At 51.1% G+C, this 16,628-nt stretch overlaps 1 protein-coding gene across 1 annotated transcript in view; it reads right to left on the bottom strand.

Moving 5' to 3' along the window:
* Positions 1–6,326, bottom strand: part of CFAP46 (cilia and flagella associated protein 46) — a 128,937-nt gene extending 122,611 nt beyond the window's left edge. The window contains 5 exon segments of the mRNA XM_074232114.1: positions 1,619–1,783; positions 1,988–2,052; positions 2,692–2,823; positions 3,053–3,177; positions 6,165–6,326. Of these exon segments, the coding sequence (XP_074088215.1) occupies positions 1,619–1,783; positions 1,988–2,052; positions 2,692–2,823; positions 3,053–3,177; positions 6,165–6,213 (536 nt within the window). The 5' untranslated portion in view covers positions 6,214–6,326.
* Between the last annotated feature and the right edge of the window lie 10,302 nt (positions 6,327–16,628).

Raw genomic sequence — 16,628 nt, 5'->3', positions numbered from 1 at the left:
CCCAGGCTCTTCCTGAATCTTCAGGCTGGCATCACCACCAGCTTCATGGGCAGGCTGAACTAGAAAGAAATCTAATTGAAAATGACCCCTGTAGGGGTGGCTAGGTGGTACAGTGGGGGGTGGCTAGGTGGCACAGTGGATAGAGCACCAGCCCTGGAGTCAGGAGTACCTGAGTTCAAATCCAGCCTTCAGACACTTAATAGTTACCTAGCTGTGTGGCCTTGGACAAGCCACTCAACCCCATTTGCCTTGCAAAAACCCTAAAAAAAATGACCCCTGTGGGAGGGGATAGGGGGAAACTGAGACACTAATACATTGTTGGTGGAGTGGAACTGATTCAACCATTCTGAAGAGCAATCTGGACCTATGCCCAAAAAGCAATAAAGCTGATCATCCTCTTTGATCCAGCAATACTACTCCTAGATCTGTAGTGAGATCATAAAAAAGGGGGAAAGACCCACATGTCCAAGGATATTCTTTTTGTAGTGGGAAAGCATTGAAAATGGAAGGAATGCCCATGAAGTGGGGAATGACTGAACAAGTTGTGGTATATGAATGTGATGAAACACTATTGTAGCGATGTAGGGAACATCAAGACTTGGGAACCATTCCTTTTACTCAGGGACACTCTTCAGAAAGAGCAGGTGGACTTTAGGAAAGTCTGGGAAGAGCTGTCTGAACAGATGCTGAGTGAACGAGTAGAGCCAGAGAACACTGTCCGCATTAACAGCCATGGGGGAGATGATCGACTAGGATGGGTGCAGCTCTTCTCGGCAGTTCAGTGATCAAGGACCACTCTAAAAGACCTGGGGTGGACAATGCCATCCACACCCAGTGACAGAAGTATGGAGTCTGATCACCACCTAAAACTTGCTTTATGGTATTTTCCCCCTCATGGTTAACTTTTCCTGTTCCAATCTTCTTCCACAAGATGCCTAATATAGAAATATGTTAAACTGGACATGTACAGCCTCTGTCAGGTTACTCACTGTCAGGAGGAGGAGGAGGAGGGAGGAAGGTAGAAAATGTGGAACTCATAAGCTAACAGAAAGATAAATGTTGAAAACAATCTTTGCATGTAACTGAAAAAACATAATAACATTTTCAAAACCCCAAAGGAAGCCTCATTGTTTTCTCGCCAAAGCCCACCTCTCTTGCCACCTTCTTGACTACCATCTTCCCAGAGCTCAAGCTCAACAAGCCTAGGGTTCTCCTTCATTCTTCTCTTCCCCAGACAGCACATTTTAGATTTTAGATTTAGATATACACATGTGTATATCCCATTTGTGAACTTGTTTTATAGATCTTATATATTTATTTATATATTGTTTCACAGAGCTCATATATTTATTTTACTTATATATCATATACATTTTAGTTTCTATTAGTAGATAACTTTCTATTTGTAAAAATACTATATGTAAGATATGTTGTATTTTTACATTTATGTAGATAATTTGACCTGGCCTGCTAATCCCCAGAAGAAGGTAAGCTCTCTGAGGACAGGGATCTAGCTGCATAGGAAGGGTCCTAGCTGTCTGGGGCCTCCTCTCTGCCACAGCCTCCTTTGGGCCTCAGGACGGGGGGCGGGGGAGGGTCGGGCACTGGTCCTACTTACATCATAAGCTCTGCTTGCCAATCCTTGTCTTCCTCATCGATCTCATCTAACACAGTGACAATTTGGGACAGGCTCGGTATCAGATACTGGCGATGGCCAGGCTTGAGGAAGGCTCTCGCCATTTTCCAGTACAGGACGGATGCATTATAGACCAGAAAATAATACCTGGGGAGTCAACCCACAGTTATCTCCAAGAATGGCCCCCATCCCCAGCAGCCCCCCATGAGTCTCACCACCCTGGGATACTACCCATTCAGCCTGGGAGGTCAGAGGCCACTACCCCCAACCTCACATGGTGAGGAGGGGAGGGGACTGCAGACCCAGCGTCCACCCAACTGAGGTCCCCAAGGACTACCCTCCCATTCTCACCTGGGGTCTTCCCTCGCAAACCAGATGGCTTTCATGAACAGAGTCACACTCTTCTCAAATTCATCCTGAAATCCCACCACCATTTGGGGAATCATGATCACCAAGAGCCACCTGCCCAGGCTGACTCCAAGCTTCCCAACATTTCCCCAACCCACTCCCCTGACACTTCAGGCTCTGGCTCTCAAAGGGCTTAGTCCTAGGTTCAACTTCTACCTCAGTAGGAACTAGAAGGTCCCCTGGGTGTCCAGCCTAGCCACAGCCAGAAAAGCCCCCACCTCTATCATCCAACCCACGTATCAGACTCTTCAGAAGGTCTTGTTCTTTACTCCCTGCCCCCTTGTCCCTGACCTTCTCCCCAGGGCCCACAGAGGCCAGTCCCTTCACTGGGAAGAGCCAAGGTCCAGGGGTCTTAATCTGGGACTGAGACTTTTAAGCTATAATTTATGTAACAGAGACTCAGCTGAAAGGGACTGACATGGTCTGCTGCTTCCATTTTGTGGAGAGGAAGAAACTGAGGCCCAAGGAGGGGGAAGTAAAACATGGGGGTCCCAGGGCCAAGTTGGGGGGAAGAGTTAAACAAACCAAGGAGGAAGGAGGCCAGGCTGGGCAGGCAGAGGAGGGTCTCCTGCCAGGGGCCTTGTGGCAGGGGTTCAAGATGAGTTTCAGGTACCGCCCCCCTTGGCATTCAAGGGCCCAGTCCTCACCAGTTTTTCTATCGATTCTGGAGTGTACAGCTGGGCCTGGCACAGATAGGCTCTGCCCCTGAACTGGCTCGGAGGAGGTATCCCCTTTAAATACAGATTCACACAGTCTTCTGTGATCTCAGGAAGCTTCATCTGAGGGAAGGTCAGAGAGGTCGGACACACGCAGCCGTGGCTGGCCCTTCCCCACTCCTGAGCTGTCTCAAATCCAGGCCCTGGCAGAGAGACCCTGGCTGGGTCCCAGGGACCCATGGATCGTCTGTTAAATGGCCTCTTCTTCCCTTCCACCCGGGAGCCTCCCACCCCAGGGAGGCCAGGCCTCCACTACCAGCTTGGGGTCCCTCGGGGACAGGGGCTGGCCCACCTGTAGGGCCTGCTCCGCACACAGGACAGCCAGCTCCAGGCTGAAGCTCATGTTGCCGTCCAGGGCGCACTGGCCCTCGCTGGCTGCCTTGATCAGCTGGTAGGCTTTGTGCAGGGGCTCAACATCTTTCAACAAGAAGCGTGTGGTCAAGAGAGATGGGGGTGGGGGTGCCCTTCTGCCCCCCCTCCACACCACTGCTTTCTGTCGGCCATCTGACTGAGAACCACCCTGGAAGGCCCTGTATGCAGGACTAGCTCCTGCCCCCCACTCTGGCCGACTCATTCTCTACAGACCCTTCCTCAGCTCCCCACCCCCAGAGCTCCCTGTATGATGGAGCTGTGACCATTGGGGAAGTGAGCCAGAGTGATTGGTGGGTGGGAGGGCTGGGAGCAGACGGGCATGAACCAAGGAAAGGAAGGGCAGCTTCCTGCCAGCCATTGCCAGTGGGCCTTGGAGAAGTGGGGAACTGGGTGAGAACTCTGCTCCAGGGAGCCAGGAGGCCCTGAGGGTCTACTGCTTCCAAGGGCTTTCTCTGGGGGAGAGGTCTTAGGCAGAGGCTGTGGATTTTAACACTGTAGGTAAATAAAGGCACAGATGAGGAAGGACTCATTCAAAACATGGGCTTCTGGCTCAAGTTTTGGGGCAGCCATCTGGCTTGGGTGGCATGGCTACCTATGACGTAGATGACCATCCCCATTTGGTCACGCAGGCACAGCATCCTGCTGTGGCCTGACCAGCACAGAGGATCATCCCACTGTATCTGGAAGTTTGGCCCCATCACGTCTCCCCTTCCAGGGGAGGGAGAAGTCAGAGAGAAGAGCTCTGGACTATCCCCCAGCTAGAGAAGGAGGCTACCGAAGCCCCGTCCTTGAGGTCCCAGGGGAGAACATTGCCTCCACCAGGGCAGATCACCACCCTGCTCACCCTCACTCATCCATGACTCTCTATCTCTGCCTTCCCACTGGGTCCTAGGCCTCTCCAGTCTTTAAGTACTATGCACCCTGGAGGTAACTTCCTCCCCCCCAAAGCTTTTGTGGTTTCTTTTATGCCCTCTCCCCAGAATGAAAGCTCTGTGAGGACAGGAATCATCTTTGAATCGTCTCTGGACCTCATCTCTATCGTGCCTAGGCCCACAGGAAGAACGTCCCAGGAGGGCCCTCATCGGTGGCCCAGCTCTCCCTTGTTTAGAGCCCTGGACAGTTGGGATTCCTCTAAGAGTGTGACCTTGCCTGACGCAGACTCGGGGTCCCACATCACTGGACAATCAGAACCCTTGTGATCCATCCAATGATCGCGGCCTTGTTGCCCCTCGGCTCAGGAAAAGTGGCCTATGTGTCCATGTGTGTGTCGGAGCCAAATCATCTTGGGGTCATTTCAGGAGGAAATGGGACAGGACAAGAAGGGGAAAGCAATGGACAAGATTGGGAGAGTTGGCTTGGAGCTCCCACATTTAATGGGCAATTATGGAAGTGCCGGATGGCTGTAGCGGATGGCAGAGGGCAGAGCTTTGAAGGGGTTTGAAGGTGAGATTCTTTTCTTGTGGGCAAAAAGGTTAAGTGACTTGCCCAAGGTCACACAGTTACTAAGTGTTGGGGGTCAAATTTGAACTCAGGTCCTTCTGACTTTATTGTTAGCTCCACCTGGCTGCTCCTGAAGGATCATTTTTTTTTTTTTGTCAAGGCAATGGGGTTAAGTGATTTGCCCAAGGTCATGCAGCTAAGCTAGTGCTGTGTATCTGTGACTGAATTTGAACTCAGGTCCTCCTGACTCCAGGGCTGGTGCTCTCTGCACGGAGCCACCTAGCTGTCCCCGGACCAGTTCCTAGAGCATCCCAACTCCGAAGTCAAACCTTTCTGTTGCCCAAGAGCAATAACCCGAAGCTTCTCCCCCCACCATGGACTGGGATCCCCACTTTCCCGGTGAGACCCAAGGAGCCTGCCCTGTCTGACGGGGAGCCGCCTGGCTTCTGGTGGTCACACCAGGGACACAAGCCACCCCCCTGCTTCCCAGGCGTTTAGAGAAACAAAGCCCAAGGTCCCCTCAGAGACTTTTCTTCCCCCAGAGGTCCTGGGACACCTTTGCAAGGATTCCTGGAAAGATGCTAACAGGGGGCCACTGTGGGGGGGGGGTCCCCAACTGGGGACTGACACCAAGCAAAGCTGCCTACAGGTGGGTCTCACTCTGTAGATGTCCCCCAACCCCCAAGGGCCAGCCTCCCAGCCCTCCTCCAGAGTGATCCCCTTCTTCCATCTAGAACATCCTTCTTGGTCAGACCTGCCCCCCTCTGGCCCACCTGACTTGGAGGGGTCTCCTGTCCTCCCGCCAGGTCAGGGTGGGCACTTGGAATGCTCCTGGCTTCTCCTGACCCTCTGCTCTCCCTCTGCCACCTGCCCTCCTCAACACCATCCCCTGCAGAGCCCCAGAACATTCCCTGGCCTTCCCGGATAGCTCCCTGGCCCGTCCCTGCCTGGCTTTCCTCTGGCACCCCCCACTTGCCCTGGACCCTGGCACCCCAAGGGTCCCATCCAGCCCGGGTGGCATCACCCCGCCCTGAATTCCCTGACCCCCCCCCCCCCCCCCCACCGTGGCCACCGTGTGTCTAGCCAGCCCGAGACAAGAAGCTGCCCAGGGACCACTCAGGCCCAGGGGCTTCTGCCACCGGGGGGCGCTCCGGAGGATGACCACAAGGACGCAGCCCGGACCCCCTCCCTTGTGGACAGCCCATCCCCCAGCACACTCTGCTCCCGCCAGGACCCTTCCACCCGGAGTCCAGGAAGCCCTGGGTTCAAATTCTGTTCTTCGTTCCCAGCTGTTCGACCCTGGCGGGGATCCTCGTGGAGCCTGGGGGACTGGGGGGTGGGGGGCGGGGTAGCAGAGGCTCTGAGAGAGAAAAGCCAAAGTGGGGAGGGGGAGGAGGGAGGGGAAGGTCCCTCCGTGCATCCCTAGATCTGTGCGGGTCCCGGGGTCCCTGGGCCTCTCCTACACGACTCCCGTGAGGGAGGAATGAGGAGGAGGGGGCGGCGGGTGGGCAGCTGCTCCCCCCCGTGCCCCTCCCTCTCCCAGCACTCCGGGTCCCCCTAAGGTTTGGGGGCTCGCCCCCCGCCCCCCTCACCTCCGTGCTGCTCCGCTTCCCACAGGAGCTGCCTCACAGTCGGGTCCATGCCGCTGCCCCCCGAGGGTGGGGACGGGACCTCCGGGACCCCGACAGCCGGCGGGGCCCCCCGCGGCCGAGGGGGGTGGGGGGCTCTGTGGTGAGGGTCCGAGCGTCAGCTCCGTGGGCTCCGGCCAGCGCGGTCTGCGAGCCGCGTCCCCCCGTGTCCTGGCAACGGAGGGGCGGGGCGGCCCGGGGGATCATGGGACCCGGGCCCCCCCACGGGGGCGCCGGGCGGCTGGGGAGGCGCTGGCTCAAGCAGCATCTATGAAGCGCCGACTGTATACCAGAGCTCGCCGTCCCCCGGGGGGGCAGAGACAAAGGCAGAAGGGGGGCGACCCCGGAGGAGGCGGGAGCTCCCGGACGTGGGGGGCGGCCGGGGCGGGCGCTCGGGCAGCCTCGAGTTACTCTTTCCCGACTTTCTTGGTGTGTTAAGCGGGGGTCGGGCCGGGCAGGTGCCCGCCAGGAGGAGCCGCGGTGGCCCCAGGCATCAGGCCTTCGCCTTGGCACCTCCCCAGCATCCTGCTGCTCGGATTAACAGCAGCAGCTTTCCTGGGGCTGAAGGGCACGAGCATCGGGGCCCATCCCGCGGCACCAGGCCTGCTCATCAGGGGCCCGGCGGGCCTGGCACTCAGATCACAGTTCCAAGGGGAACTTTGGAGGTCCAAGTGAAGGAGGGTTCCGGGTGAGCAGCCGCTGAGCCGGCTCGGTGGGTCCCAGGAGACAGAGTGTGCCGCTCCGGAGGGTGGGTCGTGGCCTCCCAGCCCGCCAGCAGAGTTGGCTCCACGTCCCTGAATCCGAAGGGACAGAGGTGGGCACCGTGAGACCTGCCCTTGAGAGCGTGGAGAGTCCCTTTTCTTCCTCTTTCTTCCACACTGAGTTCTCTTTTCTTTGTGAAGGCCAGGGCTGCCCTGGGATGGGTCCCCCTGAGAGAGGGAGCGCATCCCAGCAGCGTCTGGTGTGTGGTTCCATTACACGTCAGAGAGGGAAGGTCTGAGAGTAAGGTGGTATTGGAGAGAGAGCTCAGGACATCCTCGTGCACACTTGTATTTTCATCACTAGCAGAGGCTAGTGCTCCCTGCCTTTGTTGATGTGCTGTGATTGCCTCACGGACTCTGGAGGAATTGAAGCCATCGAAGGCCAAGAGGCTCTTGCCACAGCCAGACCATCTCCAATAATCCTTTTTCTAAAACTCAGGTCCTGGGATGGCACGATTCTGGTAAAGGCAAGTGAAGAGGCCTTGCACAGCCCACCTCTCACCTTCAATACAAAGGGCCGGTAGTAGAAATGAGAACGGCTAAGCACCTACTCTAAGCCAGGCATGGGTGTTGTGGTCACCTCTCATATACAAAGACAAAAAGGAAATAGTAGCATTCCATGGAGGACATAACCTGAACGAATGGTGGAATGGAACATTTATAAGTGCTTACTGCATACAAAGCTTTGAGGATAGCAACATAAATGTTAGACAAGCCTTGTTCTGCACAGAGGGACAAACTCAAAAGTGAATTCATTGAAAAGGTTCTAGGGTCCTTAAACCCCAGGGGTAGCTTCCAGGAGTATGACCAAGGACCTTGGACAGGGAACCTGCCCATGGCCAAGGCTCTTGGATCTCATATCCTGGGTTCTTTCCATCAGGGTTAGAGGGGAGATGGAGGTCAAGGTGGTGGTGGTGTATTTGGCTCTACCTGGTACAGGCTGCTGTCTCTTGTCCCCTCCCTGTCACCTGAGGGACTTTGCCTCATGTTCACCAGTCTCTCCATCAAGAAAGGCCAACTCTATCACCTGACAGCTTCAGAGAGCTGAAGGGTCTCCTTTGAGACAAGACATGAGCTTTTATAGATCCCACTGAGAGGGTAGAGCTCAGCTGCTCATTAAATGCATTACTTAACTCATTCCCTTATCATGACACAATATCTATAAAGTGCTAAGCAAGGCTTAAAGCATCATATAACTGCTAACTAATAGTAATTAATAATAAAAAATAATTTGTTCACCTGATCATTGTCATCCATTCATTAATTCCTTCACTTACCCCATCCATTTTCTCTCACCACCAATCATTAAATCAATCATTCTTGACTTTGGAATGAATTAAATTTAACTGAGGCTACTGGGAAGAAGTATAAAGAAGGAGCTGGGCCTGGAAGCCTCAGTCCAGTTGTGGAAGAGGGGATGAGATGCAGTTGGGTCTGGAGGCCTTGGATGGGGTGGGGTGGGGTGGGGTAGGCCCTTGGGTCCATAGGTCAACATCACGCACAACCTTGGCCAATTGAGCTCAACAGAGGCATCTGAATCCTCGCTGAATAAAGGATCCTTTACCTGCACTATATGATCTGGGCTTGCCCTGATCTGGGCTAGTAACCCCCCACAAAATGTGGAGGCTTCATAGCCTTCCAGCCTTGAACCCGAGGTGACCAGGCCAGTCTGCAAAGGTCCAGGACAAGCCATCAACAAGCCTGGTTCAGCTGAAATCTATTCCCACCTGGTCATTCCCTGTATTGTTCTCTGTTCCTTTCTCTCAATCACCCCATGCACCCCACTTTTATCTTGCTTTCCTGCCCTCTTCTCTTTCCAGGCTAGGAGGCCTCTCTTCCTGAACACTAGGGATCCCACTCTAGTCTTTGCATCTCTGTGGCTCTACAATGAAGGTAGCTTAGTAATCCATGGAAGTTTAATAAATACACACCCCCACTGATAGCTTTGGATGAATGTTCCCCACATCCTGCCTGCCTTCACCTGGCCAGCTCATCCTGCCTTTGTTCAGCCTCAGCTAGGGGACTCATCCCTCTGCTCTCTCTTCCTTTGTGTTATCTCCATGGCCCCTCTTTTTTGCCCCTCTAAAGCCTGCCCAGCCTTCCAGGCCCAGCTCAGCCTTCTTCCCCCTCCATGCTGCCTACTCAGTTGGTTCTGTCTCTTCCCTCCTCTGAGGTCCCATAGAGGACAATGGGAGACCAGGAGAATGCAGGTCTGGGGAGCCAAGGGAGATTCTCGTGCCTCAGATGAGACTTAACAGTGTCCTCAAGCTGTGCTAGGATGTTTTGGCGAAGGAGCAGGGAGAATGTGTGAGGGTTCCAGGTAACAAGGGAAGAAGTTGGCAGAGATCCAGGAGCCGGTGCCTGGAGTTCTTCCGATGAGGATGAGGATGAGGATGAGGATGATGATGATGATGAATCCTATCCCATAATTCAAAGCCTGTCCATTCATTCCCTCCTCCCTTTGCAGACTCTACAACCCTGCAATATCACTGGAAGAATATGGGTACTAAAAGAGGTATTTGCTCTTGGTCTTATTTGTGTTTCTTTGTGAACAAAGAGCAGTATGGAGCCACTGAATATGCTACCCAGTCTCCCAAGGGCAATCCCTCCTGCCCTCCTACTCTGGGCCAATTCTTGGCCAAGTTCATTTTACATCTATTGTTGCTCAAGGCATAAGATCTTATGGACAAAACGCATGGACTTCCTAGTCAACAGCACAGGGCAGTGGAAATGATCATCATCCATCCCTTTATTGTTCTCTGTGTGTATCATCAGGTGAGTCCACGATCTGGCCCCTTTTCTGGATTGGGAATGGGACACTCTGGAGAGTCTAGAGTTTGTTACAGTCATCTTGATTTCATTAAGCCCCAGCCAGGAGCGGTGCATTACTTTTGAACAAAGCCCTCTTCTCCATTAAGTCTGGAGACAATAGAACTGGGGCAATGATTCATTACTGATTGTCAGGGCAATTAGCTGGCAATGTGGTAAAAAAAACAAAACGAGGTGTGGGGGGGGGGCCCTCACCTGAAAACTCAGGCTGCACAACTTCCCTGCCAGAGCATAGCAGTGAGCACCTGAGAATGAGCCATCACAAGCTGGAATTAGAGGGGTGGGTGTGTTTGTCTCAGTAATAGAGAACAGATTCAATGTCATTATTCAAAAAAGGAGGTGGGGCTAATGACTCAGCTCACATTAACCATAAGAGCTTCAGTAAAACTGAAAACGACCTATTAAAGGTTTTCCATTTCGGACTGGGTTTGCCAAAAGGCTGGTGAAAAATGTGACCTTTATGTAGCCAGAGAGTTGGGCAGAGATCCCTCCCTCCCTGGATGGAGCGAGGGCTGGTGCGTTTCTCAACATCCCCCACCATGCTCACCAGGGAAGTGTCAGAATGGCTGTTGATGGGCTGGCCGTCTTGTTGAGTTCTTCATCCTCTTCACCAGATGGGGATCTTCTGTTATTTGAGGTTCATAAGAAATGGAGCTTTGAATGCCCTTCTCAAGATTATTCAGGGAGGGGCATTAAAGGTAGGATTCGAACTCAGGGTCTCTGCCTTGGAGCACCTTCATGGAGACCAAATGGAAAGAAAAAAGTACTGGACAGACAGCCTCAGTGTTCTCATCTGTCAAATGGGGGGTACTCACAGCACCTGATGAGATAGATAGTAGTGAGGGTTCAATGAGTAATTCATGCAACTCATGTCAAGCCCCCTCCAGAGAGTCACCCTAATGATGAGTTTAGCCCTGGGTGTCTGCAGAGAGAACAGAGCCTCTCTCCTGCCCCCCCCATCCCAGGGTATTGGACTGCAGATGGGAAGTGAGATAGATCTGAGCTCAGCCATCTTGGCTCTGACCTATTCCTAGGACATTGCACTGCCCAGGAAGCAGAGAAGTGGCAGCAGAAGCAAGGACACAGCCCCCAGGCCACAGGCCAAACCCTTGCTGGGCTACACAGCTAGCCCACACAGTCGGACCACCAGGGCATCGTGAGGCAGGTGATGGGCAGCTGGGGGCACTGCTTCGGACAGGCCTGAATTCAAATCCTACCTTGGTATCCTGGGCAAGTCACTTAACCTCTGCTTGCCTCAGTTGCTGTAAAACTCTTGTAAATCTTAAAACCCAACATCCAGGGAAACTCATGGGTATCTGGTGGGGAGGGGATCCTCTTTAAATGGCTGTGACTGCTTAAGCTGAAGTGGAAAATAAACTTGAAATGCAGAGGAAGAGGGGCAGTAGACAGAGTACCAGTCCTGGAGTCAAGAGGACCTGAGTTCAAATCCAACCTCAGACACTTAATAATTGCCTAGCCATGTGACCTTGGGCAAGTCACTTAACCCCATTGCCTTAAATAAATAAAATTTTAAAAAAATAACCTTGGATTAGGATCCCTTGGAGTTCCCACTCCACCTCACTCTGGAGGGAGTATGTTCTTTAAGAAGGTGCTCTCTGGGAGAAGAGCCAGACAGGGTAGGAGGGCTTGGAGAAAGGGCAAGTGGATCCCATGACCTTCAACCCTAGCAAAGTAGGGATGGGATGGGAACCGAAGAGAGATGACCCTAAGCAGGTGCCCTTGGTCTTCAGGATTTCCTTACTTCCTGACCCTGTTTCCATCCTTTTTTTTCACTTTAATGAGATGTTGGTAAAGTACCTGGTACAGGTGACAAAACCCAGTCATCCCTGCTCATCTCTGAGGTTAGGGGAAGGCTGCTGCCCTGTCCCATCTGGAAAATCTGGGTCAGCTCTTTTGATCCTCCTCCCTTTGTACCAGAGAAGCAGTCTGAAGTTTTTCTTCTTCTTTAATGTGATATTTACAGTACCTTATTGGAAAATTTGGGGTCTCACCTGCAGCTTCCACAGCCCCCTCCCAATTCCAATTTCGTTTCTCATGCCAAACTCATGAGATATTGAAATCAGGATGGGGAGAGATGGATGTGGAAGGGAGAACTGTCCATGCTTTTCCCTCCGTCTGCCCCTTCCTAATAGTCAATCTCCTTAGATACCTCAGGACTGCCTCATTTTTCTGTGTCCCTTTCACTTCATCGGGTCAGTCACCTTCATCACCGACTTCAAGTGAACCCAAGTCTCATCATGCTCCTTGTCAACCTCCCAAGGGGCTGTGCCCAACAAAATCTAAAGAGTGATGATATGTTTGTGTCCTTGGGCAGAAATTTTGTGGAGGGAGCAGAGGGGAGGGCCGGGGGATGGAAAACCAAAGCAGGAAAGGCCCAGGATGCCTCTGGCTGGATTCCTGGGGCCTGGCTGAAGACAGCTGGAAGGTCATGCCTTTCCCATGGTTAGCTCAGTGACCGTGACCACAGCTGATCTGGGCCATCAGGTCATCCAAGATTTGCATCTCGATGACAGAAACAAAACAATTATGGGAATAGCTTAGTGCCCAGGGACAGTGGGCAAGGAGGCCAAGCCACTACTATTCACCATTGTTGTCTTGGGCTGGGAGGGAGCAAGGCTGCTGTCCTCAAGGGCCAGGGAGGGACTTCACCACAGCTCATGCCCATAAACTTTGGGTTGATTCAACAAGATGAAAAACTGACCTTTCTCCCTCCTCCCCTCACCCTGTCATCCCCGCCTCCAGCTGACCCTGCCTGCTCCGGGTACCCAAGGATGACTGTTTTGTAGGACTCGGCTGCTGACTCACCCTGATAGGTGACCTGGGTTAGTATGAGAGGCAGATTCTACCCCTGAGTGACGGGGAGGCCAGTGGCCTGCTGGCTAGAGAAGAGGGGCTCCCCACCCATCCTCACCTCAAGCCCTGCTCTTTGAACTTGTCAGAAAGAGTAGGGACGTCTGGAGGCCCAGGCCTCTGCAAGGCCAAGAAGGTAGTGAACGAGGCCCAGGAGAGTGGACCGAGAACTGAGGCCCCTTTTTTGAGTAGGTGGAGAGGACCATGCTCCCGGGCTGGAGCAGAGCCAGCTGGGGTGGGGGGGTACCTGCTTCATCTCTGGATGGGAAATGGAGCAAGCCAGAAGTCTGGTTACCTAGTCAAAAAGAGGCTGCTGCCCCGAGGGAGGAAGGGAATCAGATAGTGGCCAGCAGATGTCACTGTGTCCCTGGCCATGGGCTCCAGAGGCCCTGTTGGCTGCATGCTGCAGGCCCAGGAATAGAAATGCATCCACTAGGTAGAGCCAAGCAGAGTGGATGGAAATCAGCACCAGGAAGTCGAGCTCCTCAGCCTTTGCCTCCCTGGGCCATTGTTCAGATTTCTCAGAGGGTGGAGCAGACAAGGTCAGGTAAGGATAGTCCCCCATGTAGGGTAAGGAAGCACAATCTCTGGGGGCCTCATCTCCAGTCATCTGGACACACTAATCCTTTTCCTGACTGATCTGGACCCTCCTAGACTGAACAGGTTCCAGTCTGCATCAGGGGCACTTCCGTGGCCTAGTGTGGGGCAAGCAGATACGGCCCCCCCCGCCAAGTCCCGGCAGCCTCTTCACAGGTCTCCCTGCCTCAGAACTCTCCCCAGGTCCAAATCACCTACTCACAGCTGCCCGAGGGAACTGAGCAAAGCACAGATGTGAACATCTATGCCCCTGCTCAGTGCACTCCTTCTTGTATTTAGGTAAAGCCTCTACTCTCCCATCTGTAAAATGGGGGTAATAATAGCCCCTGACTAGCCAGGTGGTTGTGAGGCTCAGATAATGCAGTCAAGGTCAAGGCTTTGTACACCTTTGTATACAGCAGGGCTTGTTGAGGGACTATATATGAGAAAGAAGTAGCCCTTGTGGGAGGTAGGCTGGCTCCTAACTGGGCCCATGGAACCCCAGTGGACCCCTAGAAGCTGGACCTTGTAACACGGCGCATCCTGCCTGTGTCTTCTGCTGTGTTGAGAATTCTGACCAGGAGCATGTCGGGACAGGCAGACCCTCCAAGGTTGGCCCAGGCATAAACCTTGGCTTGGGACAGTCTGATGTCCCAGACTGCAGACCTTCTCCTTCTTCACTCTATCAAATGAGATCAAGGCTTCCTCCAGTCTAGTTTCTCCATACTTCCTCACAAATCCCATTAACCCCACTGGGCGTGGGTTTCTTTCACTTTTCAGTGGTTTCCAGGGAACTGCTGGGATTGGGCGTTTTTCCCAATGCAAGTTCATGTGTGATTCAGCCCCCCAGTGGGCAGCAGAGACAAGGTTTTGGATTCAGTGATCACAGAAGCCAGACCTGGCCGGATCCTTGGAAACTGGAATCCAGTCTCTCATTGTCTAGATGAGGAAAGAGAATATGCCTGGGCATTCACGGCTAGGTATTCACAACCAAGGGCTGCAACCCAAGACCTCTGATGACCAGGACAGGACTTAATTCCCATGAAGCCCATTTCTCCTTAGGAGGAGACACTTTGCCAAACCAAAATGCCAAATTGCTCAAGTCTCAAATTTTGTTTAAACTATCCAAGAGAATGTTTTCATAGAAAACCACTTAGGAAAAAGGTCATTTTTCTTGGAAAATTCTCAGCTTTGTTTGGAAGAATTTCTCAAGACTGCTTCCCTGCCAAGAATGGAGAAAAGTCTAAGGTTGGGTACGGGGCATTTTTGGGGCCCAGCATATTATAGGAAGGAACACCAGCCCACTCAGGGAACCCCGCAGAGTTATCCAACTTGCCGCAGGGGACTCCTATGGGTGAGCAAGGCTGGATGTCATCCTGGGATCTGGTGAATGACAAAAAAAAAACAGGTCTTGCTGTTTCTAATTTGCTTTTGTTCTAACAGAAAGATTCCAAGTGATGATGGCTAATGCAGGGCTGGGAGATATGGCCCTCTGAAGGAAAGGCATTGCTGAGTTTGAGTGATGACTCTCAGTGAGCCTCCCCTCAAGGAACAGTAGATGATGAGAGGGAATTGAGTAAACCATGATTGGGTGTTTCTGCTGACTCTTTAGACTCTTCATCTAATCCCAGAAAAATCGTTTGCCAGGGTCATTTTAGCCTTGTTGCCTCAACAGTACCTTCTATTCCTTCTCCCACCGCTCTGAATAGAGGGATGGACCAGACCACTCCTTTCCACCTCCATTTAAGAAGGATGCCCATGCCCCTCATCTCCTTTCCCACTTATGTCTAGGAGTCCTTTCCCTTGCTCATCTCCACAGTGTCCCATCAAAGAAACAGTATCTTCTAAAGCTAGAAAGAGGAAATGGTATCTTTTCAAAACAAAAAGAGGAAACAGTATCTTTTAAAGAAGAAAGAGTGTAAACATCGGAAAGAGTTTGAAAATCACAATGCAACTCTAGTGGACCTCTGAGATCAGCAAAAAGAGTGGATTGGAAGGGTCTTCCCATTTCTCTTCATTTGAGCTAATCTTCACCTTTACGATTTGGTAACATTCACTTTTGTTTTCTTCTTTTTTGGATGTGTGATCTATTTAATTCACATTATTTTGCAGATATTTTCTTTGTTGTACTGACTTCATTTAGGCATCTGTTCAAACAGGTCATCTTGTGCTTCTCTGGATTCATCTCACCCATCATTTCTTTTTTTTTTCAATTTTTTTGCAAGGCAATGGGGTTAAGTGACTTGTCCAAGGCCACACAGCTAGGCAATTATTAAGTGTCTGAGGCCAGATTTGAACTCAGGTACTCCTGACTCCAAGGCCAGTGCTTCATTCACTGTGCCACCTAGCCACCCTCACCCATCATTTCTTACACCACAATCATTTTCTATTACATTTATGTACCACAATTTGTTTATTCATTCCCTGACCAATGAACATTGACTTTGTTTACAATTCTTGGCTATCGCAAAAAAGTACCGTTACAAGTATCTTGGTGTATATGGAGACTTTCTTCTTATCAATGGTCCCCTTAGCATATAAGTCCAGCAAAGAAATCTCTGGTCAAAAAGTATGAACATTTTTGTCACTTCATTTGCGTAATTTCAAATTAATTTCCAAAAGAGTTGTAGCAATTCATAGCTTCACTGACAATATGACAATATGCCATGTCCCCTTAACCCCCTTCACATTAACAATTGCAATTTTTGGTCATCCTTGCCAATTTTCAGGGTGTGAGGTGAAATCTCAGGGAGATTTTGATTTGCATTTTTCTTATTACTAGTGATAAGAAACTTTATTTTGTTTAGTTGTAAAGACTTTGCAAGTCTTCTCTTGAAAACTGTATGTTTATATAGTTTGACTAGTTCTATCTATTATTAGGGGAGTAGCTACTGGAGTTTGTGTGTATGTAAAATCTTGGAGACCAAATGCTTAGCTTAGAAATTTGATACACGATTTTTTTCTCTTTTCACCACTTTCCTTCTTATCTTGGGTGTATTCATTTTGTCTCGCAAAACCTTTTCAGCTTCGTGTAACCAAAGTCATCCATTTTTTTCTCTTGTGATTGTCTCTATACCTTGTTTGATTAAAAAATACATCTACTACAAAAAGAAAAAAAGATTACACCTACTAGTCCTATAACCACAAGAAGCATGTTTCTTTCCTCCTCCTCTTCTTTTTATCTTCTTTTCTTCATCATCTGCTTCCTCTTCTTCATGATGACTTAATGACTGTTGCTTTATAATATACTTTGAGGTTTATTTCTCCTTTGTTTCTACCTCTTTTCATAATTTTACTTGATATTCTTAATCTTTTGTTTTTCAAAAAAGTTATTATTTTATCAAGTTTTATAAAGTGTCCATTTAACAATTTGATAGAATTATAAATTAAT

Source organism: Macrotis lagotis, chromosome 4 (genome assembly GCF_037893015.1).
Source record: "Macrotis lagotis isolate mMagLag1 chromosome 4, bilby.v1.9.chrom.fasta, whole genome shotgun sequence".
Taxonomy (NCBI): Eukaryota; Metazoa; Chordata; class Mammalia; order Peramelemorphia; family Peramelidae; genus Macrotis; species Macrotis lagotis.
The sequence above is the reverse complement of the archived record's forward strand: the minus strand, read 5'-3'. Positions and strand labels throughout refer to the sequence as shown.